We start from the raw sequence: 26,811 nt of genomic DNA, 5'->3' as shown, positions 1-26,811 counted from the left end.
TTTCAGTTATGTCTGAGCCAACAGGCATGTTGAATGATGCTTTCAAAATGATTATGTAATAGGGATTAATAAGAGACTCCTGATTGATTCCATATCAAATCAAAATTTTCCATGATAAATTGGTTTTGGAAAAAAAAACACAACAGTTTTTTTCAACTTGGGAAAAGGGAGCACAACACTGAATATAAAAACTCTATTGTATATTGTACTCAGTATGTTTATGTGCGTCTATAGTGGCACATGAATTCAAGAGTGCTTTAAAGTCATAGTGGCACAAACTCTCTACCTGCCAACATAGAGTGCTTCTGTCAAGTGGTGCCTGGGAATTCTTTAGACAGCAGGCTACATTAATAGTGACATTGATGTGAAATCATCTGGCTGATCAGTGATGTAAAATACTGTGGGAAATGTTCTAGAAATGTACTCTTTCACTAGTAATGGAGGCTCCCTGCTCTTAGTGCTGCAGACATTTGCCTACACAAATGTGAAGGTAATCTAAACCTGCGCTATGCCTCTTTGCCCTCAGTAGCAGCTAAAGCCACACAACATGGACTTCTTGTCGACCAAAGCTGCACCTGGAAGACGGTAAGACACAGCTATGACTTTTTTCTGTCTGTTTCTGCTTTTAAAAACAGAAAGCAAACTAGAGTCATGTGGAAATAAAACTGGCAGCACTCTAAAGTCTGATCCACTTTCATGGTAACATGTTGAGCTCCTTTGTTGGCTGCTGACGGTATGATTTTGGTGCTAGTGAGTAGGTGGCAACATGGCAGCCACAGGACAAACAGACCAAAGCTCTAGTGAGGACAGGACTACACACTGATCCTCACCGGCCTCATTGGTAGTCTGACAGCAGACATAGAAAGTACTTGTGATTACCTCCTCGTAATCTATGGTCTCATCTCAGGGGTCAAGAGTCAGCCGACTCCCGTTTCTCTCTTACTTTCTATCCATTTTACTCTTCGGTCCTTCAGACCTCATCTTTTTTTGTCTGTTTGACTCATTCACAGTGCAAGTGCAGCGACAAGAGGACTGTCAGAGGAATCTGTTAACTCAAGACCACTTCATCACTTAGAAACATGACTGCTGAAATAGGGGATAATTGGGACTACAGCAAAGGCTCCTAACTTGGATTCTGTTACTTACAGAAGACAAGGAGAGACTCACAGACTGACGAGACAACCATGCAAAGGTTAGTACTTCAAATGCTTGGATGTTCGAGACGCACTTCATTTGCAGGAATGATGCTGCTCATGCTTAAGTCCTCATTTACCTATTCAGCCAACTTTGACTTCATTGGTTTATTTTAAACATCAACTCACAGCACAGTACAGTAGGCATATCATAAATTATTAATTAGGGTTCAGTTAGATTATAATTAATTGTAAGTAATATGATGTCATAGTAAGTAGTCAACATGATGACTTCTGTAAAATAGAAATAATCTTGTACAAACGTAATAATTCAACTCTACAGTAGATTCTATGAAACTGCTATTTAAAGAGGCCGGTCAGAGTCAGGGCCAGAACCTCCACTGAGGACACTGAGGACATGCCCTCTGTAATTTTGCCTCTGTAGTTTTTCCTGGGAATTTTGGAGTTGTAGCAACCCTGGGCAGTTTATATTGTGCAACTGAAAAACTCCACAATTTTTGGCTAATTCCACTATTTTTTTCCACCAGGATGCAGTATTTTCCCACCAGCATGTAAGTCCTGGAAGTGTGAGGACAGATGTCCTCACTCCATTCAATTTACTACTTAGTTCCCTGGAAAGAACTATGTGATTTGGTATACATGCTTGAAGAGAAGAGATAAACTCAACATGAGTCATTAGTAATAATATTAGCATCATTAGACTTTCGGGGGTTGATTGACAGCAGTGCTTAATTACATTATAATGAGGTCATTGTTTACCCACCTGTTTCATAATTTAGCACTACATGACAGTGACAGCCACAGGGCGGTGGTAAGGAGCGGTCTCCGCCTGTGCTTCCGCTCACGTCCTGTGTCCTCTGAAGCATCATTCGGCGCTAACGGCCCCTTTAAGAAAGCGGCACCGAACACTGACGAAATTTTCTCGGCCCCGCTCGCTCCCCCTGTCCGCTGTTTCTGCGAAATCAACAAGAGACGAACGCAAAGCTGGTATCTGCAAGCTCCGGGCCAACGGCGCTGGTCAGGGCAGCTCTCTCCAGGGAGGAGGAGGGGGACGCAACTGGTATTTTCTTTTTCTTTCTTTCTTTTTTTTTTGGTCAGCGTCTGCCTGCCAGCCAGCCTGACTGCTCAGTACTCAGCAGGAGACGACATTTAGCTAGTCGGCGGACAGAAACGAGCGGATATTGTTGGGATGGATGGACCAAGTGAACAGTTTTCGCCGTGAGACTGGCGCTAATTTGGACGCCCTGAGCAGCAGGTGTACTGAAGGATAAAGCAGACTCAAGGCAATCTCAGTGTTCATGAAACTTTGCTACGATTTACGTGCTGGGTAAGGACACTTAATTTTTTTCCCACTCCTTAACCTTATCCAAATATATCTACACCTTCAAAAAAAATGAAGGATGTTTTATGTCCTCAGGGTCATGCAAAATGCGGATTGTTTGGTTTTCACGTTGTCTCCTAATGTTACAGATTTTAAAAAAATGTCCGACCATTCGAGGGTTTATTGAGACAGTTAACTCGAGGCCTGACTTCAAACTCCAGCGGTTAATTCGGCCGCTGCCTCAATAAATAAAGTCTAAGGGACACGTTTGTGTTCCACATTGTGGTCTGGCCTAGCTAACGTCAAACTGTGCCTCTGCAGGATGGAGCCGTTAAAGTCTAACGGTCGTCCGCTGTCGATACAGCTTTTTAAAATAACATCCATTGCTGCTTTTTAAAATCATCCTTTTGGATTTTTTTTTTGTTTGTCTAATCACTAGATACCCCTAATAACTCTATCCCCAGCGTAGTGACATAGCCTAGCTACTTCGTATTTTAAATAGGCGGCCATTGGCTCAGTGTTTCATTCATGTTCGTGCACTTGGAAAATGAACTTGAGTTAAAACTTGACCTCCTAATCTTCCACAGATGAAATAGGGTGATAGATATTAAACATTATACCCCGTTTTATTTATCGTTTACATAATTTACATGGTTTATATGTAACTGAAAGTGCACAGTAATTTTGAAAATGCTGGTGTGGTGAGTTCATGGACAGTAGGAAGCTCTGACATCTAAGATTCGAGGGCACTGATCTGAAGGGTGCTGTCAACCCGAAAGTTAATTTCCCATTCATGTTAAGTGGGGAAGTGGGGACAGGCTTTAGTTTTGTGTCCTGAATTGGTCTCCTGCTTTGTTCACCTCAGACAGAGTTCAAATTTGATTTCACTTTGACCTGAGTCACCACTGTCCATCCAAACAGAGAGATTGACGAGTGGTTAAGGAAGAATTGATTGTTAATATCCTTTTTTATATAACTACATGGTGAAGTAATAGCAGCAGAGTAGGAGGGATGCTGCATGGCTGACAGGGGATGCAAGGACAAGATTTTCATACTATTCTCTTGTTGCGATGTGACAGTGTCCTAAAGCAGGACGTCACTAAATGTGTGCTACCTTTCTCTAAATTCCCATGTTTTCTAATCTGTGTGTTCAACAGCAGACTTCTGTTTGGGTCGTTGCTACTGTCTTTGCTAGATATTTAGATGTTCAAGAGTTGTGATGTACTCTGAAGTGAAGTTTCTTGTATTTTGTCATTTGCATATCTGTGGCATTTATAACCAGTTAAATTCCATACGCATCATGCACATGACTTATAATGTCGAAAACACAAACTGTGGAACAGCATTCAAAAGCTGCGCAGACAAAAAATAACCCAAACACAATGCTTTTAAAAATGCATGCTATAACTGACTTTTATTTTTATGCAGTCAACTACACACTACCCAGAGGGGTTGCATTAGTGGGATAGATAAAAGCTAGTGCATTCTTCTTGTTCTTACCATTTCTTTTATTTCTCTTTTCTCCAAATTTTGTTGACTGCCTGGGACTTGTACATGTTTCTCTGCGCCTGATACCCTTGTTTAGCGTCCGACTACAAACAGAGCAGAATGTGTGTAATAGGTCTAATTAAAGTCCAAATGATATGCACCCTTTGCCCTTCCTCCCGCTCCATCCCTGGGGCTGACATCAAATAAAAAGAAGAGGCAGGATAAAAACATTTACAGTGTGTATAAAGCTTGAGATTGTGTTCCAGCTTCAGAAGAATTTGGATAATCAGTAGCATCTTGTATTTGGCAGAAATTGGGCAGTTTGGTGGGAGAGGTGATACAGTAGTTGCCAATAGGCCGATTCAGAAATATTTATCTTTCTGTTCTCTCACAATGGCATCAGTTATTTGTTTCAGTTATTATTCGGCACGGCAGTAGCCTGATATGTCTATTTCTTTTTCTTTGACCATCTGTTGCCTTCATTATATCAGTGCATGCAAGTGAACTAAAGAAAAGTTGCAGCTACCTGTTGGAACATTCTGGTTACTGCTGGCAGATGAGATATTTAAGGCTCATGTTAATCTCTGTCTCTCTGAGTGTCTTGTGAAACTTGTTGAAGTTGAGAATAGCTCCACAGGCAACAGTGTCTTGCTATACTGAGCCTTGTTTCTGCAGAAACCGAGCACCATGGATGACGATAATGATGACAGGTTGGCCTTACATGGTCTTATGCAGCACAATTGCGTGAGGAGTGAGAGCACCTGTAAAAGGAAATGAGGTCTGCATCAGTTACCAAAGCGGAAACACAACACTGTGGCATTTTCACCTAACAAGTAGTTCTTGTCAAACTTTCTGTTACTGTGAAACAAAACCTGGCTGCCTAATGTCCCAGAAAATACACTTGCATAGAAAGTGGCCTACTTGTGTGAGTGCTCTAGCCTCTATTGTGCTCAACATTATGTGCCCGTTTGAGTGCACCCACTGCCCCCCTCCTCTTTCATGCATGGCTGATGGGCAACAGTGAAATAGGACATAATTTTAGAAAGAGCCACTCCCATTCCATGTGGCTATACCATGCCAGTATCCCCTTAAAGATGTGGATATCCAGGGTGATCGTGAGGCCATGCACCTGAATCGTTATTAAAGTAAGATGAGTGTGTTGGTGTATGGCTGAGAACATGTAGGTTTATTATCCTACCACTCAGAGTACAATACAAGCCAAGCAAATTGATGCTACGATTATGCTAATAATGTACATAAAAGAATGTTACGACTGTAATAGCAGTCATAAAAAATGCATGATTATTGTTACCAACAAGGATGCATGTCTGAAAATATTAGTGTGGTAAGGCTGCTCAGCTAGAATGTGAGTTACTTTGCAGAATGTTATGGTCACTCTCATTAAACTGTTATTATTAATTCATTGGGATAATATTATTTAATATCTTGTATTTAGAATGTTTTTGACCAACAGTGGATATCTAAAATGAATGTTTAAAGTTATAATCCTTAAGATTTCAGTCCTGGTTGATTTGGCTACACCCATGGTTACTGTGGTAACAGCAAGTGCAATTTATTGCTACAGCAAACACTCTTTGAGCAGGCTATCAAAAATACAACTGAAGAGAAACCGGTGTGCATGTTTACAGTAGGCTGTCAAAAAAATGCTGAAAATGTCAGTGTTGTTTTGCACAGGCATTTTTGATGAACAACATCAAAAGAGCATGAGCAGTAGCTTTGTACCACTCTAATACAGTGTAAAGGGAGTGAACAGTAAAGAGCGGGGCCGATATCAATGAGCTACAATTATCCTGGTTCACATGCATGCATTTGAAGTACGGGGATGGCTGACCCCACCACAAACAATGCACACCAATATACACAGTTAGTTACTGTAGTTACTATATTTTAGTTCATGAAAATATTAAGGATTATTACTTTAATTCAGTAAAATTATGTTGCATGTTGTATCTTGAAATGTTTGACCGACAGTGGATAATTAATTAAATATTAATTATAAAAGCTTCCAGTTATTTTCTCGATTCATCAGTTGGTCTAGCAGAAAATAAAGAAATAAATCTGAACAGCATTCCACAACCAAAAGATGTTCAATTAACATTGAAATAAAACAGAATAAGGCAGCGAATCCCCATATTTGAGAAGCTGGAATAGCTGGATAGCTTCCTATGTTTGGCATGTTTACTTAAAAGATAAATCAATAATGAAAATAGTGATCAGCTTTAGATGAGACCTGCCCACTATTGTCTTTTGTTGTAAAACTGAGAAACCCTGATGTAGGGCAAAGGTCATTCGACTGCCTTTAACAGCATGAGATCCACGAGTGAATGTGATTGGCTATTTCTGTTAGTGTGACCTCTTTGGCCAAGAGTAACCTCCAACTACTATGGGTCATTAGCAGAAGATTACTCAGACAGACTTAAGCACGTGCACAGACACACACACTGATACAGTATATTGATACAGCTTGTGCAGGGAATACACAGCAGGCTTGTAAGGCTGCTCACCACCCACTAATGTATGCAGTTATAAACTAACTGTATCAGCCTGTCCATGTGTTGCTACGTTGCTATTTTGTTTTCTTATGCACATGTGCGTGCATATCTTTGCCTCTTGTCATATTTTATGACTGCACCACCGTCTCACCGAGCTGGTGTGTTAGCAGTGACTTATGCTTAGCTAAAGGTGGATGGAGTTGTCTTTGTGTTTGTACATTGCTGAGCAAATGACTCATGAGGGCTGTTTGCATGTATCCCCACAGTAACATTCGCAGTCATCAGACCTTGAGCTAGAGCCCCTTCCTCCTCCTCCTCCTCCCCCTGTACTCTCTTTTCATCTTTTCATCCTCCTATTTAAGATGGCATTGTGGATGAAACTGCCTCTGGACTGGAGAAAGAAATCCTTAAAAAAGAAAATAAATAAAATAGAGGTTGACTGAAGAACACCACCGTGAGTGGAGGCAACAAACAGCATGGGAACATGTAGTGTGCTCTCAAACAGGACCTTAATTTCTACACATCTTAGCTGTTTTTCATAAATATTAGCACATACTTACAGACATTATAGATTTACAGGGGAACTCTGAATGAAAATGTCCATTTCTGGGGTTGTTTTTGATTAGCTAAAGCTGTATCTGATGCTTTCATTCACCACTATTGTTATTACTAGAATTGGTAGGTTAACCATGGGTAGTTTGAGTTGACCATTGGCTGACTGAGCTGTTGCGTGGAGCAGACTGTAAGTGGATGCGGGTGGTCATTGTGAGAACAGATTTCATTGTGGCAGGTGTCTTGACAAGTGGAGGTAAGTGTTTATTAACCTGCCACTCACCATGTTTCCACTGACCCCTCAGGGAGGAAAGATAAACCCACACGTTACCTCTGTAATTTCCACATATCTGTTCCCATATGGGGGGGCTGTGAACATGTGGAAATATAATATTTGTTTCTAAAATTCAAGCTTTGCAATATGTCCCAACCACATGGCTGGGACATATTGTAAGTAGTTGTTTAACTAAACTGGTTTTCTTTAATCGTTTGAGGTCAGAAGTTATATGAAAAGAAAGTGAGTGGATCAGTGACTTTCATTAATTTATTCAGCCTAAACACCTTAATGAATGTGTAGTCATTGAGAAAACCATGGCTGTGGGTGTAGGCTCTTAGACAGCCGAGTTGCCAGTCTCTTGAGTTTTTAGAAATGGAGTGAGTCAGCAGGTTAGGCTAGCAGTCCGTCAGTAAGCCAGTCAACCAGTCAGCTCATGAGTTAGCCAGTCATTCACAAAAAACAGTCCCACAGCTTATCAGTGAGATAACCATTTTGGCAGCATGACAGCTAGTCATCCAGTCAAGCAGATTAAGTAATCTCTTAGGATTACATCAAGAAGAACTACACTTAATCCTTTCCTAAATGACAACTCACAGCAGTGAAAATGCAGTCATGTTTGCTACATGTTTCAGGACTCCATGCTCAGCTGCTGGAAAGGATGATGCATCGTTGTGAGAATTTTTTGACACGCTGCAGTCAGTCAACTCGGGAATGACCTCCTTGCAGAGCAGTAGTACTACAGGGGAATGTCACTGTCCTCAGTGTTGTTTCATTCAGTCAGCACTTCCCAGTAACAGTTTAGTACCTCTTGTTGTTTCAAACTGGCTCCTGTTTCGATGCTTATCATGATCTATTGCCCACTTGTTCTGTACATGGCTTGTATTAGTTTACTTGGTGAGCATTAATGAGGTCAAAACTCTTGTCTGTCTATCAGTGGGATTAATTTTACTGCAGTTTCAACTTGCTGCCGCTGCTGAATGCAGGGGAAATGCTGGAGTGGCTTGACTCCTGTGACACTGTGTACAGTGACTCCAACAGCCCCCCTGATATATCTATCGTCATTACATCTCAGCCCTCGATACCAAAACACAACCATTAAGCTTTTCACAACCTCTCCCCGGCACTGTCACTGCTCCCGCTATGAAAATCAAATCAATAAATGAGGTCAGCAGGTCTGCTGCTGTCAACTGTTTGGCAGAGGAGTGAAAGGATGTGGTTATCATGGGTCTAACAGGTTTACTGGTTCCATCTTCCTGTGTAGGCCGAAGGGGAGAGCAAATCACAAACTCTAACAAGGTTTGAGCGTCAATAGCATTAAAGGTTAGAGGTTGCATTGTGTTTATACCATATGTCACCTCAGGGAAAGTTTGCTGGGGGTGCAAAAGGGGAATGAAGGTGGGTGTAAATGCTGAAAAAGTCTAGCTGCTACTTTGATAAAATAATTCACTGCAGTTAAACAAGAAGACATTGTCTATATGGAACTGTCGCTTTCTGAAATGAGTCATTTTTAAAAGTGGAAATGAGATGTGTATACTGATCAACACACAACACAAGATGACAGTTATTTTTTGTCATAAATCTGAAGATTTATGTTCTGTTTTTAGGCCAATTATGGTTTCTTCATGGATAGCCCATATACATGTAAAACATTAAATATTTCCTTTAATGATGTAATAACAGTACATTATGGTCATTTACATATTTTGTTACCTTCATTAAATTTGCAAGACCAGGGTGGCAAAAGGAAGGGTTACCACTTTAATCATTTTCCACATATTAGGTTTTTAGTAAAGCCAGAAGAAACACAGTTTTCCATGTAGCTACTGTATTCCAATGGTCTTTTTTGTTCCTGTAGGGTTACCGTCCGCCATGTTAAGGTAAAGCCCAGGTGCGCGGTGTTGACCATGCTAAAGCGCCTGGACAAGATCCGCTTCCGAGGCCCCAGGACGAGAGAGGACTTCCCGGATCTGGCCGAGTCGCCACCGGCCTCCGACAACGAATGTAGCGATGACATGCAGCTGAAGCCCAGGGCAGCTCTGCGAGACACAGAGGACCTCCTGCGAGACCCTGTGAGTACTCACCATGCATTTATATGAACGTGTAATGTGTGTGTTTGGGCTGGGCTGTTGACCTGTGGACACATTTGCAGTTGATCATGTTTCAGGGAGAAAGCAGAAAGTAATTTGTTTCATTTCCTCTTCTTTCTTTAGCTTTTTCAGTCTTTTTCTTTTCAGTTTTATCTTTATGTCCTTCCCTTTTTCCTCTTTCTTTCTGTTTCTCTTCAGCTCTGTCACTCCTCCTCTTTCTGTCTCTTTGCCTCTGTGTTTCTCATCAACTGACTAGGACAAACACACGGCAGTGTTTTTTTTTTTAAAACTGTGCTTATGAATTATTCCTTCTGAAAAAGATGCTCTGACCTGAGCGTGACTCTAGCATCATTTCCTGAATAACACAAAAAACAAGGGGGGAAAATGTGCATGTTGTTTTAGCATCTTTAACAAGATTAATGATTATTAAGGCAAAAACTCATTCTTTTTTTTTTTAATCTAACCGCAATTTTCTCTGCTTAAACTTTGTGCCTCTGAGCTGAAGGGGGAGGGGGAGAATGATGGATGCAGAGGTTATGATAAAGAAAAATCAGTTGACAGTGATAAAGATTTTCCAGCGGTGGACACGGAATAGAGATGGCAATCTGCAGCAGACATGGAGATATCAAGAGCAGAAATGGTGAAAGCAGTGGTGAGATGGACAGATATTGGATAGCAGGAAAGGAATGAAAAATGAAAGCAGGGAGGAGATTAAAGCAGGGAAAGTGATAAAGGAGGCTAGAGGACAGGAATTTAGCCTCAGAAGACTACACTTTGAGATGTCTCGAGGGGAGGAGATGGACAGGATGGTGGGGAAATGGTGAGAGAAGACAAACTTACCCACTGTGACCAAAAAAAAATCCAGATCATGTGTTCTGATATTTCTTCCTCCTACGCTAGATGCTGTTCATATTTCATGAAATCTGCAGCTCTCTCGTCCTTGTGGGTGACTAAAAACACCAGCATTGTCGTCATAACCATGCACATGCACTGATAAGAAGATACCCAAGTTACAAACACTGGATTAGTCACTTGATTGTATAATTTCCTGAATGAAGACCCCAGGGATCTCGGTTTCCATTTCATTCTTATCTCCTTTGTGTTGTTGTTTCTCCTCAAATAGACAGCTGATGGGACTTCTGAGTGTGTCTGTGGGTTTTCCTTCATCCCACTGAAAGCTGCCCAAGGTCTGATGGTAAATGAGTCGCACTTAGGCAGAAATACACCATTAAACCATAACCACACCCAGATAAGAAATAAATTCAACTGTGGTTTTTTTTATTTGGTTCTAGAGCAATATATTTCTTTTAATCGGTCACCTAGCAGACTGTGGGCATGTGCAACATGTGTATTTACATGTATGTGCTTGAGCTTTCCTCGGTCCACAAGGGTGTCTGAGCTGGTGTTTGTACGTCTGTGTGTGCACTGGTGTTTGCCTGCGTGATTACCAGCCCACTGGAAAGGCATCGCCCACATCACGGCACTGATGAGTCACACTCTGAAACCCCAAAATAGACCAAGCTAGCTCTTATCCCTGCTGGGACACACACTCACATACACACATGAGACATGCGTTCTGTCTCCCACAAAGTATGAAGTCGCATTCAGTATCTAAGAGATGCCACTGCTTGGTGGAAATCTTTCCTGTGTAGTGCCCTTCACAGGTCCCTACTGACACACTGAAGCCCAACCATACTGTGATGATGTCTGTGACTCCAGTCTCCAGGATCACACCACATGACCTGGGTCCAAAAACCTCGCCTTCATTACCTCATCTGTTAAAAACAGGACAGAGCATGTCCTTGGGCTGCAGGATACAAGTGAGACTTTATGACAAACTGGTCTGTGTTATCCATACTAAATAGGTAGAATGTCATCAGGCAGATGGTGTTTAGTCATTGCACGGACGACTGCGTACAACCTCACTGGCCTCTTTCCTGCTAGATCAGGTGGCTTCCTCACTGTACCTGTCATATGCTGCCATTGTGTCCATTATCTGAAATATAATAATGATAATTAATGATATAATAGTATAGTATATAAAGTATGGTTTGAAATGCAGACAGGTACAGTGATATGATGCAGGTTGAGACAAAACTAAAAAGCACACACACATACTCGAGCAGCATAGTAGGGCTGACATATATTCAAGCAAATTTTCTGTGTGTTTACATATACACATATATAGGAGAGATTAAAATGAAATAATGCATAAAAATATTAAAAAGCTACGATGTAATGTACTTGAAAATATCATTACAAGCCACTTAACCAACAGTCAGTGCTGAACAGCTCTTAACTCGCCCCTCCTTGCAGAATTCAGTACTCTCACCAGTGGGTCATGAATGCTTGAGCCTGTAATAAGACCCTCAGGATTTCCAAGCAAGTCTCTTATCTCTTTCAGTTTCATAGTAAGGTCAAAGATCAACTCTGTAATGGCAGAAAAATCCAAAAACAGTTCACCATGGTAATCTGTTTGGATTACAATGCAAAACTGTAACCTCTCCATTGAAATGTGAGCTGTAGTCAAACCGGAACATACGAAACATGTGGGTTAAAATGCTAACTGAATGAAGAGGTGTACATTACACCTTTGCTGCAGCTCTCGATGACTGTGGGTTGTGTTTACCAAGAAGACTGCTGCCTAAATCACTGTGGTTGTTCAGATTATTTTCAGTGGTAACAGATGCCAGTCTGGTCTGAGTAAACCAGCAAGCTGATTTTTGTTTTTGTTTTTTTTCTGATCCACTGCCAGCAACAAACTTTACAGTTTTTGTATGTACACCATTATAAAAAGTCAATAAAGCACAGGGTTAACAGGAAATCAGCTTAGGTAGGGATGAGGGTGAATGGTTTCACTGGCGAGGGGAAAGAAAAAAAGTGAAAGTAGAACAGACAGTTCAGATAATTCCGTGTCTGTCAAGTCGAGCATAACCACATTGTGTTTCACTGTCAGCATTTCCTACCATGAGCAGAGGATATATCATTACCTCTGCTAGTGCTCTTATATATATATATTTTTTTTTATCTCTTACTGGTTTGACAGCATGGTAATGTAGCATGATATTCCACAAATGGGCTTTTTACAAATTGAAGTCACAAATTCCACAGATTTATTTCTTCTTTATAAACGATCTCAGCTGGTTCTTTTCGAAGAGCAGTTACCAGCTTGACAGCCACACATTTTACAACAAGCACATTAACAAGTACTGTCAGTCTGTCACTGTCTGTCACTGTCCATTGCGTGAAAACATTTTCTGTGACATGCCAGATAGCTTTGTTAATTATTGATTATTGAACATACTCATAAAAAAAAAAAAAAAAAAGAACCACCAGCAGCCTGCTGGACAACAACAATCTGCCACACTTGGAGAAGGTCTCCTGTGATATTTGTGTTTATGAGCAGAAAAAGGCCTTGAAATCACACCTTGTGTATGTCACCTCCTACTGTTAGACTCACACCGAACCTCATGAGAGAGATTTTTCTCAAGACAGAAGAAGGAGCATGTAAAAAGCATTTAAAGTCCCTCTTGCCTCTCTATAGGATAAATCAGATGTTTGTGTGTCTGCTCTGTACTGAAGCACACCACTTAGTCCATAGACAGTGTCCTCCTCAAGGCTGAGTATGAGGTTAAATTTGTCTGTTAATGGAAATTCAAAGAAATTTGGAATTGCAAACCAGCTAACATAAGCTGCAACCCAAGATTACAGTGCTTCAAAATTCTAACCTCAATGCTGAACGTAGAGAGAGGACAAATGGAGTGAGGAGAAGAAAGGATGAAATGAGAAGTACAGCAGATGATGATTGTTTGCATACATTTTATGGTTATTTGGGCTCAGTTTTGTTTGCTAAACAAGACAGCGTACAGTGTTAAAATACTCATGGAAAAGATGGTGGAGTTTTAGAGCAGCAGGACACAGTGAGATTCCTCTGTTCACATCGGGCATGGTCATGAAAGAGGGTGAAGGGGAGCACAATAATTAATCAGCCGATAATCGTCCAGGGTGACGTCAGGGCTTGACCTACTTTTGATGACCAGGAGGCTCTGACTGAAGGACACACATGAGGTGTGCTGCCTACGTTATGTACCAAACCATCACCGATTTGACATTTTGAAAAAACAAAGCTGTCAGAATCCAAACCAAAGAGCACTGTAGCTCATTGCTTGTAATGCAGCAAAGCTTCTTTTCACTTCCACTGTCCGCTTCTTTCTTCTCCTCCTTCTCATCTTTATTTTTTCTGCCTCTTCCGCTTTCTTTCTCCTCTTTTTTTTTTTCCTCCCTCGTCTCCATTTAATTCTCATAACCTCCGTCAACATCCTTTTTCTTCTCCATAACACACTTCCAGAAGAGGCTCTCATTTGTTTTCTTTGAAGTGCTTCTTTATTCAGGGACGCTCTCTCCATCTCTGTGACTCCCCACCCGCCTGTCTTGTTAGGTTTTGGTTCTCTTCCAGGGCACATTTTTTCAGGTCACTGTCAGTTCTGTGCTATCTCTCTCTCCCTCTCTCCTTCTCGCTCTCTTGCGCGCTCTCTCTTTTGCAGAGAGCACATCAGCTAAAGACATTGCAGTGTGTGTGTATGCGCAGACACACACAAACCATGCTGGTTGCTGTCGGGAGAAGCTGCTGCAGCGCGCGTGTGTGTGTGTGTGGTTTGAGTCTCTTAAAGGACCCGTGCTGTAGTCTAGCACTGATGCTCAACCTGCAGTGCTCATCATCCTGCGAGCACAGCCATCTCTCCTCTCGCTCTTTCCCTTCCTCTCCCTCCATCATCCACTCACCCCTAATTCCTCACACTCTCTCCCTCATTCCTCACCTCTCTCACACAGTTGTCATCCCCCAATCATTGCCATTCACTCCGTCCACCTACACACATGTGTTGCTAGTTGTGTGGGTATGTGTGTGTCAGGGTTAAAGCCCTTAGTCAGAGGTGTGTGAGTCATCAGAGTTTTTGTAGTCTGAAGAGGGGGAATATCCTCTTTTTCGCCTTCCTCCTACTATCTCACTCCTGCTGGACTTAAACCGGGAGAGGAAACATTACCGTGAGTCATGGCACCATACTTATTTGTGTGTGTTTTTGGGTGTGTTAGATCATATGGGATATTCCTGCTTGTGTTCTCTTGTATGTATGTCAGATACTTAAAATTCTAAAGCCAAACATCTCTTTCTTTTGGTTTCTCTCTTTACGTGGGTGTGTGCGTGTGCATGGACCTGTGTATTTACACCTGTGTTTGTGGTGTATGCGTGAATGTGTGTGTGTGTGTGCGTGCACAGGCAGGTTCAGGGTCTCCCACCATGGCTGCGGCCATCCAGGAGTTCCAGAGATCGGAGTCAGACCGACTCAATGAAGTCAAAGGTCACCTGGAAATTGCCTTACTGGAGAAACATTTCCTACGTGAGTATGGACGCACGCACGCACACACGACTTTCTTGTCAATGCACATGGGGTTCAGTGCTCTCTAAACAGACATTTTAGTATCTTTGTGGCTATAGTGGAGGGTAGGTAGAGTGTTTGCCTGTTTAGTATGTAGAACAAACATTTGCTGGAAGCCCACTGGTACTTGTTATGCCTTTCAGTTAAAAGTTATCATCAGTCCATGTTGTTCAGTGGTCTGAGTTTCAGTTTACTGTTTGTGATTTTCCCACAGTCTACCTCTAATTCCCGTGAGAGAGATTTTCAGCTTTACCTCGAATCTCTCTTGTTATCTCCCAGAGAAAAGCCCTGAACCTGTGACACTCAGCTCCTAGTTATGCACAATATGTAGGTGGAGAGATTGTTTGCAGCAGCAAGAGCAAGAAAGCAAAAGAATGAGGAAAAGGTATAATTTGCAGTGTTTTGCCGTGGTGATTTTGTATTGTGGAGATGAGGCCTCTTTCTACAATTTCTTACCTTCAGTGTCTTTCCTACAATTATATATCAAATAGTGAATGTAGTAGGAAGCCGTCTGTCTTGTTAGCTGAAATGAAAATCTATCTTTGACACACTGGCACTTACTGATGCCTGTCTAGCTACAAGCATCGTGTGATACCAGTCTGCTTTGTGGTTTTTACAATCATGCAGGATGTTGGTCTTGGTTCCTGTGTGCAACCTGACTCTAACAGACTAGCAGTTTACCGCAACCCTCATGTGTTATGCTCACTACATGACGCAGAAATGTTTTGCCCAACTCAACTTAAAAGCAGTTTTATCTGCAAACAGTACATGGTTCCAGTGCTTGTGATAATGTTTGTTATTAATTTCAAAGAAATGCTCAGATTTGAGTGTTTTATCCTCCTGTATCTGTATCTGTAATCTTATATCTAGAATGAGCAATAAAGACAGTAACATCCTGTTTTGATAACTGTATGTTATACACAGAAATTACTGTGGAAGCGTAATGGAAGCAAACAGCTGCTGAGCTAATGTTAATCAATTTACCATGCTACACCAGAGGGACTCACTCACTATTTATTTATTTATTCATTTGTTGTTTGTATCTTGCACGTCCTTGTAATTTAGAGCATCTACAGGGACGTTAGCAATAGCAACATATCAACATAAATAAAGCTGTTGGTAACATAATGTAACACCAGACACTGAAAATAGTCCCCAACAAATGTCTAATTTAGTGAAGTTTGAGTATATTTGCAAAAAAAACCACAGTACCCAGTTGTAATGAAAGGAAACAGTAACGGAAACTACTTTTTTTGTTGTTGTTGTTAAGAACGAAACTATAGTTGTGAGCCAGATTAACGCATTGCTGATTTTGTTCTTGTAATGACATTTGTTTGCATTAGTCACTATTAGCAAAAGTAATATTACTGTACTACTGATGACAGAGATGAGTGAAGGGTTGAAGATGTGATGGTTTATCTGCACACATCTGAAAAGTAAGGCTAGTGAGGGAGTGAATGGGTGATGCAGAGGCAGGGAGAAAAGATAGGAAGCAAACGGTGTGATGCTTCTCCCCGGCCCACCCACTCAGCTCACTCATTTCCAAGTGTGTCCAGCCTGGTATCCAATGAGGTTTACTTCTTGTCCTTTGCAAAGCTTTTCAACTGTGCTTGTCTATTAGAGAGAGAGAGAGAGAGAGAGAGAGAGAGAGAGAGAGTGTGTGTGAAAGAGAACACCTCAGGCTATGTCCTCACTAATAATGACTGTGCCTGAGCTAAAAGGGCGGTATTCATTGTCACATTGTCAGGAGGCTAGCTACATGAGACCTTCTTTCCTTCCTGTTTGCCCTTTCCTTGCTTCCTCCTTTCTTCCCTCCCTCCTTGCCTTTTATAGAAAGTTCCTCTGGAGCTCCTTTTTGCCTTTTTTCTCTCCATCCCACTGAGCTGCTCTTTCAGATTCTGCCCGCCCTTCTCTCCTCTTCATTTCTGGATCAGTCTCAGCTCTCTTTTTGCTCATTTATCCTCTTTTCTTCTTTTCTCATGCTTTTGATTTTCCTCTCCCTTAATGCTGTCTCTCTGTTTGCACACAAAGCAGATAAAAGCAGCTGTGACAGTTTCATGAGCTCCAAGAGTTCAGAAGACAAATGTCATCTTAGCTTTACCTAAGATGGCAGCCACTTGGCATTTTGTAAGGCGATGAACCTTCATACACATTGCCTCTTGTTGTTGATTGTGAAAGGGCAATAGTAACTGCAGGTAATACAGTTTTTTTCTTCTGACATTACCTCAGGTGCTTTGTTTTATTTCCTCTGATTCCTTGTAGCTGCCTGCTGCTTCACCCTGTCCATCTCATTCTCTGGTTATCCGTTTCTCTGATGCCTCTCAATCTCCTGTCCTATCTCTGGCTGGTGCAATCCAGGGAACACTGAAGCATGACAATCCATTAGCACCTAATGGAGTCCTGAGCTCTCAGCCCTGCACTCTTGTTATTGTGTATTCTATTACTTCTATTTTTCTTTGCACTCTGCTCCATTTTCCTATGCTTTATGTAGTCATCATACAAGAAAACAATGGACTGCTGAGTGTCACACAGTATAGCCTTCTATAGAAAGAGCTACACAAGTGTTCATTCATCATGTTCTCGGTAATGTGTTGAGAACAGATGAACACAGACTTACACTTATATACAGTTTGTCATAAGCTAACGCTAATGAGATTAGTGGGGTGAAACAAAAGATTCCTTGTAGCAAGATGTTATGAGTTCATGTGTTGTGTAATGGCTTTTCTGGTAGTATAGGAAAACAACATACCATCCTGCAAGTAGAGCAGCCATAGTTTAGTCATTTAGAAATGCAGTGTTTGACTTAAAGGATAATTGTGGTTGATTTCTGCCTGGCATATTTCCCATATATGTGGCTTTTGTAGCTCTATGGTTTGTGCTAACTTTACACATGCTGCCTCCATTGTAAAGATTCTGGAAAAGAAGGATGTACGCAAAGCAGAGTATATCAGGGCAACAGCAGGATTTTTACATTAATTATTTCTGACTCTGAGTATGACTGAATGTTTAACGCAGAGTGAACCCGCCTGTAACTGCCATTTTACCAACTTGCCAGCTGACCTAATCTAATCCGCAATCTGATTTCTTTCTGCACATGGCAGGAGTAGTTGTTCACACAGCAGCAGGGTGCAGTAAAGTTGGTTTCCTGGCTGAGAAGTTGGAGGTGGTCAGCCTGTCGCCTGCAGCTCTTCATCTAACAGCTCAGTGTGGCTACTCCCAACTGTTTTGTTAGTCCATTGCAGAATTGAATTTTGCATTACCATTTTTGATGATGGATAAAAGCCACCCACTGAACAGTTGAACACTGTTTACCATTCAGTTTTAAGTTCACTGTACAGCCTCTTACAGTTAGAAAAACATGCACTTCCAGAGGGAAAGAACAGTAATTCATCATTCCAAACCTGAAGAGTGTGTTGATTTTGTGCTCATTTCTCTAATGGCGCATCAGCATTTAACCCAAGAAGTGATTTGGGCTTCTTGGATTTCTTGCACATTCAGAGTGAGCTGAGTGTAGGCGTATGCTCTCTCTCTTTCTCTCTTTCTCTCTCTCCCTCTCTCTCCCTGACGTCTTTCTCTCTGCTGCCTAAAATAAAGCCAGGGCCCACGCTGTATGCTAAAACAAACACATTGCTTAAGTATATTGTCTCCTGCCTTCACAGGAGGCATGATTTTCCATTCCAGATGGTGTGTGTGTGTGTGTGTGTGTGTGTGTGTGTGTTTGTGAATAGTGACCCGTGCTATTCTGAGGGCACTTAATTGGTTAATTTGTAACCATGTTTCCGGACGTGAGATCACATAGGAGACAATCACACAAACACGTATGCAGCTCGGGTCGCGATGCCCCTTCACGTAGCATGTTTTAGTGGTATGTCTTATATCTAATTACAGAGCTGCTTCTTCATCATTTGGTTACTTGATTATATGAAGACTGTTTGCTTCATCCTCTGTTATACAAAGCTCTTTAGCTCTGTATAAGAGAGGAGACTTGGAGATTCATAGCAGCACAGCCACACAAGCCACACAAGACAAGCAATGGAGATGTAAATTATGCAAGTGTTTTAGCATAAAATTGTGTGTGTCTGTGTGTGCATGTGTGTCTAAAATGACCAGCGTGGGAATATATGAATGTGTGTGAGTGTGCTTCTGCGTGAATTTTTGTGTGCCTCTCAGTCTGCGCCCGCTGCACACAGAGATTTACGATAAACACTCTGAGAACACAGTTTCCTTGAGTGATAACCCTGTGATAGTTCTATGATTATTATAGTCATGGACATAAAGGCAGAGGGATAAATCAACTAGAATTTGTCCCATGGGTGACAGAGCGGAACTGAACTGCCCCTTCTACTGGTGGTAAAATGGCAGAGGGCAGTGCCACTGGAAATCACCACATGTAATTATGTGAGTAGGCTTAAAGTGTTAAGCTTACATTGCTTCCTATCTCTGTCCCCCCTGGGTTTTCTCTCGCTTTGATTCTCATTTTCTTTCACTCCTATTCATTATATTTTGCCCTTGTGTCCTCTTTTTGTGTTTCTCTTTTGCCTGCTATTTATTCTTAGCTTTTTGTTACCTCTAGCTTGTTCTGTCTCAGTTTTTTTACATTACTAAAGACAGTTGTACTCAGAGCTGAGAGATAATGGCAAGATAAAAAAACAAAAACAAAACAAAAACAACAAAACACATGTAGCTCTGGCGCCCACGAGCCAAACAGATAATCACACGGAAACACAGATGCACTGGACATTTTTTATTCTTACAGGTTAAAGTGTGTAAATGTTTGTAGTGCTTCCATAGTCTCACATTGCACTGTGCAGTAGGCAGTCCCTGCCTTAATTGGGGTTTATTGGTTTTACTGCTACCAGTTCTGTAACATCTGAAAGAACTAGATTGTGTGTGTGTGTGTGTGTGTGAGAGAGAGAGAGAGAGAGGGAGAGAGAGAGAGGGAGAGAGAGAGAGAGAGAGAGAGAGAGGCTATCCTGTTTGAGGTCGTGTATTGAAGGTCAGTGCGGGGGAACAGGCCAGGCTTTGTGCTCTACAGTGACTGGCTGATCAATACAGTGTCCTAGCTGCTGTCCTACTTCATCCTGGGCAGGGGAACACATACATAAAAGCTACACACACAAAAGCACAATGCTGCAGCAGCACAACCGAAAGCTAATGGATTCAGAGATGAACTGCAATAGGTATGTGATGCAATTCGTTCTTCACAAGACCATCTGGTACTCTATAAACCCACCACCCAGCCAGAATAACAAGTATGTTTCAGTGACATATGTCAAAAAGACATTAGGAAGTGTCTCACTGCTTTATCATTACCTGACCCACTCTAAAATATGACCATGTACCCCCATATACCCCCTAGAGTACATGTAGCCCTGTCCTCACCAAAATCTGACCTTTACAGTAGGTCCTGCAGTAGTAAACAAAACAGAACAAGCCTATTACAGTATTCATTTCATTCATTCATTCGTTGAAAAGTCTTAGTTTGTATTCTTGGAGCTAATTATGCAAGTGATTGAGTATTCTGTGGGACAGTGCCTCATTACTCATACATGTACTGTGATGATGAGAATGATTCACTCTCCGTCCTGCATGATAATGAAGAAACCTTGCTCGGTGCTTGCTGAGGACAGTCTTTTCTGTCATAGGTGATTCCTGTTCTACAGGAAATCCAGAATAAGTCGCTGAGGCAGAATGGGTCCTGACAGCTTAGAAGCAGAAGTTTCTGGTGGTCAGAGGTGAAAGGTCAAGGGCACTGTGGTCTCACAAAACAATGCTAATTATGGCAAAATAAACGTAATAGCTTTTATTAAATTCCTTCAGTCTTCTCTACATGTGAGTGTGGACAGACGTGTGTAAACTGCAATTTGACTGGTGAGCAGCGACATAACCACAAGGCAGTAACTCTAGTTAAGGAAAGTGACATGTCGAATGGACCTGTCATGACCTCATCTTTAGTTGCGTTTAGTCATCATTCGGTAGCTGTAGCAGAGTTTGTGAGAATGCAGCAGGTGGCCATGTGGGCAGAGAGACTTCTCAGTGAAAAATCACAGATTCCGTGTTTTGACCAGGCCGCACGTCCACAACATACTGTTTGTTGTATCGAACCTGTGTGTGTAAACTTCACTGGATCTTTCAAGACAGTTGCGTGTTCTTTTGCTAGCAAAAACCTGGGAAATGTCTTTTTTTTTCTCACTGTTTCCCTGAAACCTCTTGGTTCCCAGTGCAGAGCCATGACCAGATAACAATGATGTAATGAAATCTATGATGTGATTACTGTTCTCCAAACAAGCAGATGCTATCCTCCCTGCTGACACAACATTGGATTATGGAACTTGTTTATCTAGATTATTTATTGCATGTTTATTTCATCCTTCCTTATAAATATTTGAGCGTGCACACACACACACACACACAGCAACATAACAGAGAGAGAAGACAGACATACTGTTACTCCCCACACACCGCCTGTCAAGGAGTCTGGCTCTGCGCCATGTGAACAAGAAAGGCACAAGAAAGCAAGCATGTTGTTTTGATGTTGCAGGGAGGACTGTGAAGTTTGAGATTGAGCCATAAAGTCATCATAATGTTGTAGAGGGGGGAAAAAGTGAAACAAGTGAGTGAAATCTAGGTCACCGGGAGATATCAGGGCCAGAGTGGAAGGAGGCCACTGAGAGGAAAGAGGATTTTTAAAAAAAACACAGGACAAAAGGAAGACAAAATACAGTACGCATTTTGGTTCACTCCAAGTACAACCTGAACAACAGTAGAATAATTACAAAATGCAAAATTGGATAGAAAAAAGAAAAAAATTATAATTTGACACTGCCAGACACTTGTAAGCACTTTTTTGAAAGGTCAGATGTTATGAACATGACACCTGCAGAATGAGGGCTGTACGGAGAGTTTAAATGTGATATGCTGTTGCAGTTGGTTTAATTTAAAATGCAAAATGCACGATGTCTCACTGTTGAAAATATAATGTTGTCAGTGCAGGATAGGGGGTAGATAAAGCATCTATTCATATTCCCAATTACATTTTGGCTCAGCTTGTCTCCACTTGTCAGTGCTGGATTTATATTGTTTTCTATACCTCGTCCTCCCCTTCTCTTTTTCCTTAGTCTGTGACTTGAATGGTGTATTAACATCTGCAGATTGGCTGGAGGCCACAAAGCTCAACCTTCTTCTCTGTTCAAGTCAACTAGTGTTGTGGCAAACACTGTGGTGAATGGGAACAATGTGAGGCCAATGTGAAGCGACTGATTCTCCCTCTCTCTCTCTCTCTCTCTCTCTCTCTCTCTCTCTCTCTCTCTCTCTCTCTCTCTCTCTCTCTGTCTTTCTCTGAACACCCCCCCCATTCCCCCACCTTCCTTTAATGAAAGGAGCCATTGTCTCTGGCCCTACTTACTTAGTACTTTTCCTTTGAGGTCTTAAAAAACTTTGCCTGCTTAGATGAAAAGCGATTTGCTTTGCTTGCGTATGTACAGTACTCATGCACACTCATGCTGCTGCACACAAATATGAACGTGGGCAAACCAGCACACAGCAAACACACAACACATCTGACACATATGTACACAGCCAGGCATAAAAACCCATGTTGACACATGAACATGCATAATGCGTGTGTGTGTGTCTGACAGCTCCACTGTGCACAGAAATCTCAGATTCCAGGCCCTCTTAGTCTGCTGGCCACCCAGCAAAGCCCCACCTCTCTCTACCTCCGCTGCCCTCCTTCTCTTTCCTCCCAGTGCCTAACACATTCATACCAGCTCCGGTCACTGACCATCACTCCTAGTGTTTGGGGGCCTATCAAAATAGTCTCTTGTGTTGCTGGTGACAGATCACTGCTTTGTCTCTGGATGGGACATGTGAAAATGGAGCATACACCCAAACTTTGACGGGCTTGGAGGAGTTTTGAGGTCATTAGGTAGCAGACGGTGTAAAACAAGCTGGGGCCGGACCTGGAGAACCTGCAGCCGTGGCTCGATTTCAGGAAAGAACCAAGGCGGCCACTCTGCCGTCCCGATCCTGCACGAGTGTCCCGGGAACGGCTCGACTGCAGAGACGGATGGGTTTGTGCAAGCTGGAGGACTGCACCTTTGACAGCTTTGAGCTGCTTTACAGTGGAGCTGTCGATAAGATTAAAAGCCATAAAAGTAACCTCAACTTCAGTAAGTTTCATCAGCTTCAACATCAGGAATTTACTGTAAACTTGAATAGGAGAACTTCTGTTCATTGGCCAGCTGTGTTTGAAAACCATGTTGTACCATGGTATTGCATATGTACAATATTTGAGTTATTTTTAAGTTGAAGTGTAGAGTATTTGATCGTATGTATAATTGAAAACAAACAGGACAGACTACATTGAAAATCCAGGCCCCAAACTGCTTTTGTAGGCTACTGGACATAAGCTGTAACACAAGTGCAGCAGTGGTTCAGAGGTATAGTTAGAGCTAGACCACCAACATCAGAATGCTCAAGAGTTGTTCTTGGAAAATTGTGCCACTCACAATTTGCTATTTATTCAGCCTTACATTGAAAAATAGGCAAATAAGTGTTTCAGACTTGGCACAAGGGTTATCTGTGGAAATTGGTGTTTCAGTTACTGATCAGGCAGAGCAAAGGACAGTACATGAAGCCAGCCTCTGCAGATGGCATCCAAGAAGAAATCCATTGCATGAAAAGAAGCTTGATGAATATTGGCAGCACCTTCTTTGGTCAGATGAAACCGAAATAAATTTGTTTGGATCAGATGGGGTCCAGTATGTTTGGCGTGGACCTGGCCAGGACTACCGCAGGGACTTCATACTGCCAATTTTCAATTTTGTATAATCCAGCTGACTGTAATTAACTTCTGCTTTTGTAAGAAACTCAAGCACAGGCTCAGTAAGTTTTGTTGTTACATTTTTGCCAAATGAATTCAGACAAATGTGACTTTGGCCCACGTCAATGTTAAGATTATATCTAAAAACTCAGTTCAGTGTCTACGTACAACATGATGTCCTAACATAGTGATTCTGCTGCATTACCCAAGACCACATTTGCACCCCTTGGCCTCAGTCACATCCTTAAATTGCAATTAATTGCCCTCAGCATCACTAGTATTTTCTGCTGTTTTCAGACCTTTATTAGCGTATAATATAATGTGTATAACTCTTATGAAATTGCTGTTTTTTAGCCTTTTTTCCTCACAGAGAGTTTCATGGAAAGCCTGCATGACAGAGAAGGTCAGCGCTATTTAAAGTGGCATCTCCTGGCATGGCATTTAGCTAATCCCTTGTCTGTGTTACAGATAAATGGTGTAGTTACTAACCTTCATAATGGCCTAAGACCTTGTGATATGGTAACCCAGGATGAAGATTTATATATAGAAGACAGCAATCCAATTTTAGAAGCAGAACGGGCGTGTTGACAGTATTATTAATATGCTATCTGATGTAGAGGGCCTCTGTGGAACAGGAAAAAGATTTTACTCCATCTCTCTCTCTGTCTGACACACATAGCATATTGTGTCATGCTGTGCTGTATCACATACTTTTACTGGTGTTAAGGAAGGATATAGTCAGTATGGAAGGAAGGAACTATGCATAGGAAAGGGGTGGAGAAAGGGTAAAGGAGTTTTAGAGGATCCTATACACAGAGGAGGGATAACACAAGGTAAAGGAAAGGAGTGACATACCATATGGGGGCAGGAAACTGGGGGTAGGAAGGGACTAAAGAGGGTAAAAGGTGAACAGGATCTGGGGCTTGAAGGAACAGCATAGGAGTACTGCATAGCCATTATGGAGCAGCACTGTGAATGGTTTTATGTAAAAATAAACTAGTTGTATTAATGTAAATCATTAATTAGGACTACAACAGAAAAGATTGTTTCATCCCCTTTCATAAAAAAACATTAACAGGGACACTGCTGAAATTAGATTGTGCTATATATGGTTTACTGACATTGTTGGTAAATTTGCAGGTTCATTGAACATTTCACTCTTATTCACTGTCACTCTTATTATTTCTTTCCTTTTCAACCAGGACTGAGTCTATTTCAACCGTAGTAATATGACACATTTAAGTTAATATGTTTTGTGTCAAGTGATGTTGCTGTTGACTTTTGCATTCAGTACAGTGTAAACTACTGATCTAGTTTTGTCTACATAACCCATGGTGCATTGCTGCTGATACCTATTTGTCTAAAAGGTTTACAGTTGGCTGTGGATCTCCTGGCGCAGGGCAACCTAGCCAGCGCTAAGCTGCTTAGCCCATAGCAACCTTTGGCCAGCCTCTCACTTACTCAGTCTCTTACGCACACACAGACACACACATTCATTCTCTCTGTCTTGTTTGCATACACAAATACTGTACCATAACCACATTATGTTAGCAGATAGGAAGAGGGAGACAGGCAAACTGAGCAGATGGAGGGGTGTATGAGAAGATTCAGATTACACACAGGAAGCAAAAGAGGAAAGAATCTTCCACTGATGTGTTTATGGTTTCCCACCTTAATGCCCCAGTGCACAAGGTTTTCAAAAGAAAGACCAAGATGGTGCAAACTGCTTTTATAAAATAGAACTGAAAATGAAATTGTTCTATGCAGGGACATTATATGGGATGTGGTTACGGAGTATATGTCCCCCTCTCAGTAACTCATCCAGCATTGTAGCCAATGCTGCAGCTGCAGGAGGTGCTGGCAATGAATGTTTTATTAGCGTTAATGGGAAGAGGTAAAGGACAAGAGTGAGATATGAGATTAGGTGATGAGAAAGAGAGAAAGAGAATCTGGCAGATAAATTCTTGTAATATGAATACCCTAATGTCCATGTGATGAAATGATCTTAGGAAAAAGGAGGGGCCGGGGTTGCAAGATGATATACATTTTCATTATCAGAGTCTGCAGAGGAGGTAGAGGAATGAGGTAATGACCAGGCAATACCACTTGTGTTTTAGGTTGGAGTGATATTAATGTTGTCACTCGCTTGATGCATCATTTTCTCCTAAATCCTCAGGTGTTTTTTTGTAAGAACAGCCTTAAGTCAATCAAAAAAGTTTGTCTTTTTCTTTATATGTGGATGTAAGAAGGACTTGTGGCTGTCTTGTTTTTGAGCCTAATGTTGTAGACTCCTAAATGGATGCAGTTATTCATTCATTTGTGCCTTTGCACATGCACTAACTTTTATTGCCTTGCCTCCTCCAATATTCATGTGTCCCTTTAGTCAGGGACAATAGACTGAGAGGAAACACCGCTGATGTTGCACCCCAGGCTTAGAAAGCCCTGATACCTGATACCACTTGATGCCAGGAGCTGATTGATAAGGAGGAAGAGTGGCGGACAGGTGAAGGTGAAGGCGATAGATGGAGGGAGAGATGAAACGACAGAGACATATAAGTCGAGGCTGCAATTTGGAAAATCTCTTGGTTCCACTTTGAAAACAACAGTTTTACCATAAATTAATTAGATTTTTTAACATTATATTGTCAGTTTTAGTGAAATTGAAAAAATACATGAAACAATGGATGAAATGTTCGACATAAGTTTGAATACTTATCAGATGTGTGTGTGTGTGTGTGTGTGTGTAGCCCCTTTGAGTTGTATGTTTTCTCTTCAAAAGTTAAGATACTGACCAGTGTTGTGTTTTCCAGAGGAGGAGCTGAGGAAGCTGCGGGAAGAGACCAATGTGGACTCCCTGCGGCAGGAGCTGGAGAGAGAGCGAAGCAAGAGGATAGACCTGGAGCAGAAGATGAATGAAGTGCTCAAGTCCAGGTAAGACAGGAAGACAGAGAGCAGAGTCAAGTGGAATGACGTGGACGACAGGAGATGAAGAAGTAATAATGAGGGAAAAACAGGAAACAGTGACATTGCACTTTGTAACACTTCAGCTCGGCAGAGTTTATCATGGGTCAAGTCAGATGGTGGGTGTGTGTGTGTGTGCGGGTGTGTGTCAGTCCCAGGGCTACCCAAGGTTTCTGTTATAAATAGAGGCCTCAGCAGC

General features: G+C 41.7%; 1 protein-coding gene across 4 annotated transcripts in view; it reads left to right on the top strand.

Annotated features, from left to right (window-relative positions):
• The first annotated feature begins 2,123 nt into the window (after positions 1-2,123).
• The window catches only part of gramd4a (GRAM domain containing 4a), a 40,945-nt gene continuing 16,257 nt past the window's right edge, over positions 2,124-26,811 (top strand). For all 4 annotated transcript variants that reach the window (XM_041030087.1, XM_041030086.1, XM_041030085.1 and 1 more), the window contains exons 1-4: positions 2,124-2,481; positions 9,161-9,374; positions 14,668-14,788; positions 26,462-26,582. In XM_041030087.1, coding sequence (XP_040886021.1) covers positions 2,453-2,481; positions 9,161-9,374; positions 14,668-14,788; positions 26,462-26,582 — 485 coding nt within the window. In that variant the 5' untranslated portion in view covers positions 2,124-2,452. The remainder of the gene's footprint in view (positions 2,482-9,160; positions 9,375-14,667; positions 14,789-26,461; positions 26,583-26,811) is intronic.

The sequence above is a fragment of the Toxotes jaculatrix genome, chromosome 22 (assembly GCF_017976425.1).
Source record: "Toxotes jaculatrix isolate fToxJac2 chromosome 22, fToxJac2.pri, whole genome shotgun sequence".
Lineage (NCBI taxonomy): Eukaryota > Metazoa > Chordata > Actinopteri > Toxotidae > Toxotes > Toxotes jaculatrix.
This window is presented reverse-complemented; position numbering and strand designations above follow the sequence as displayed.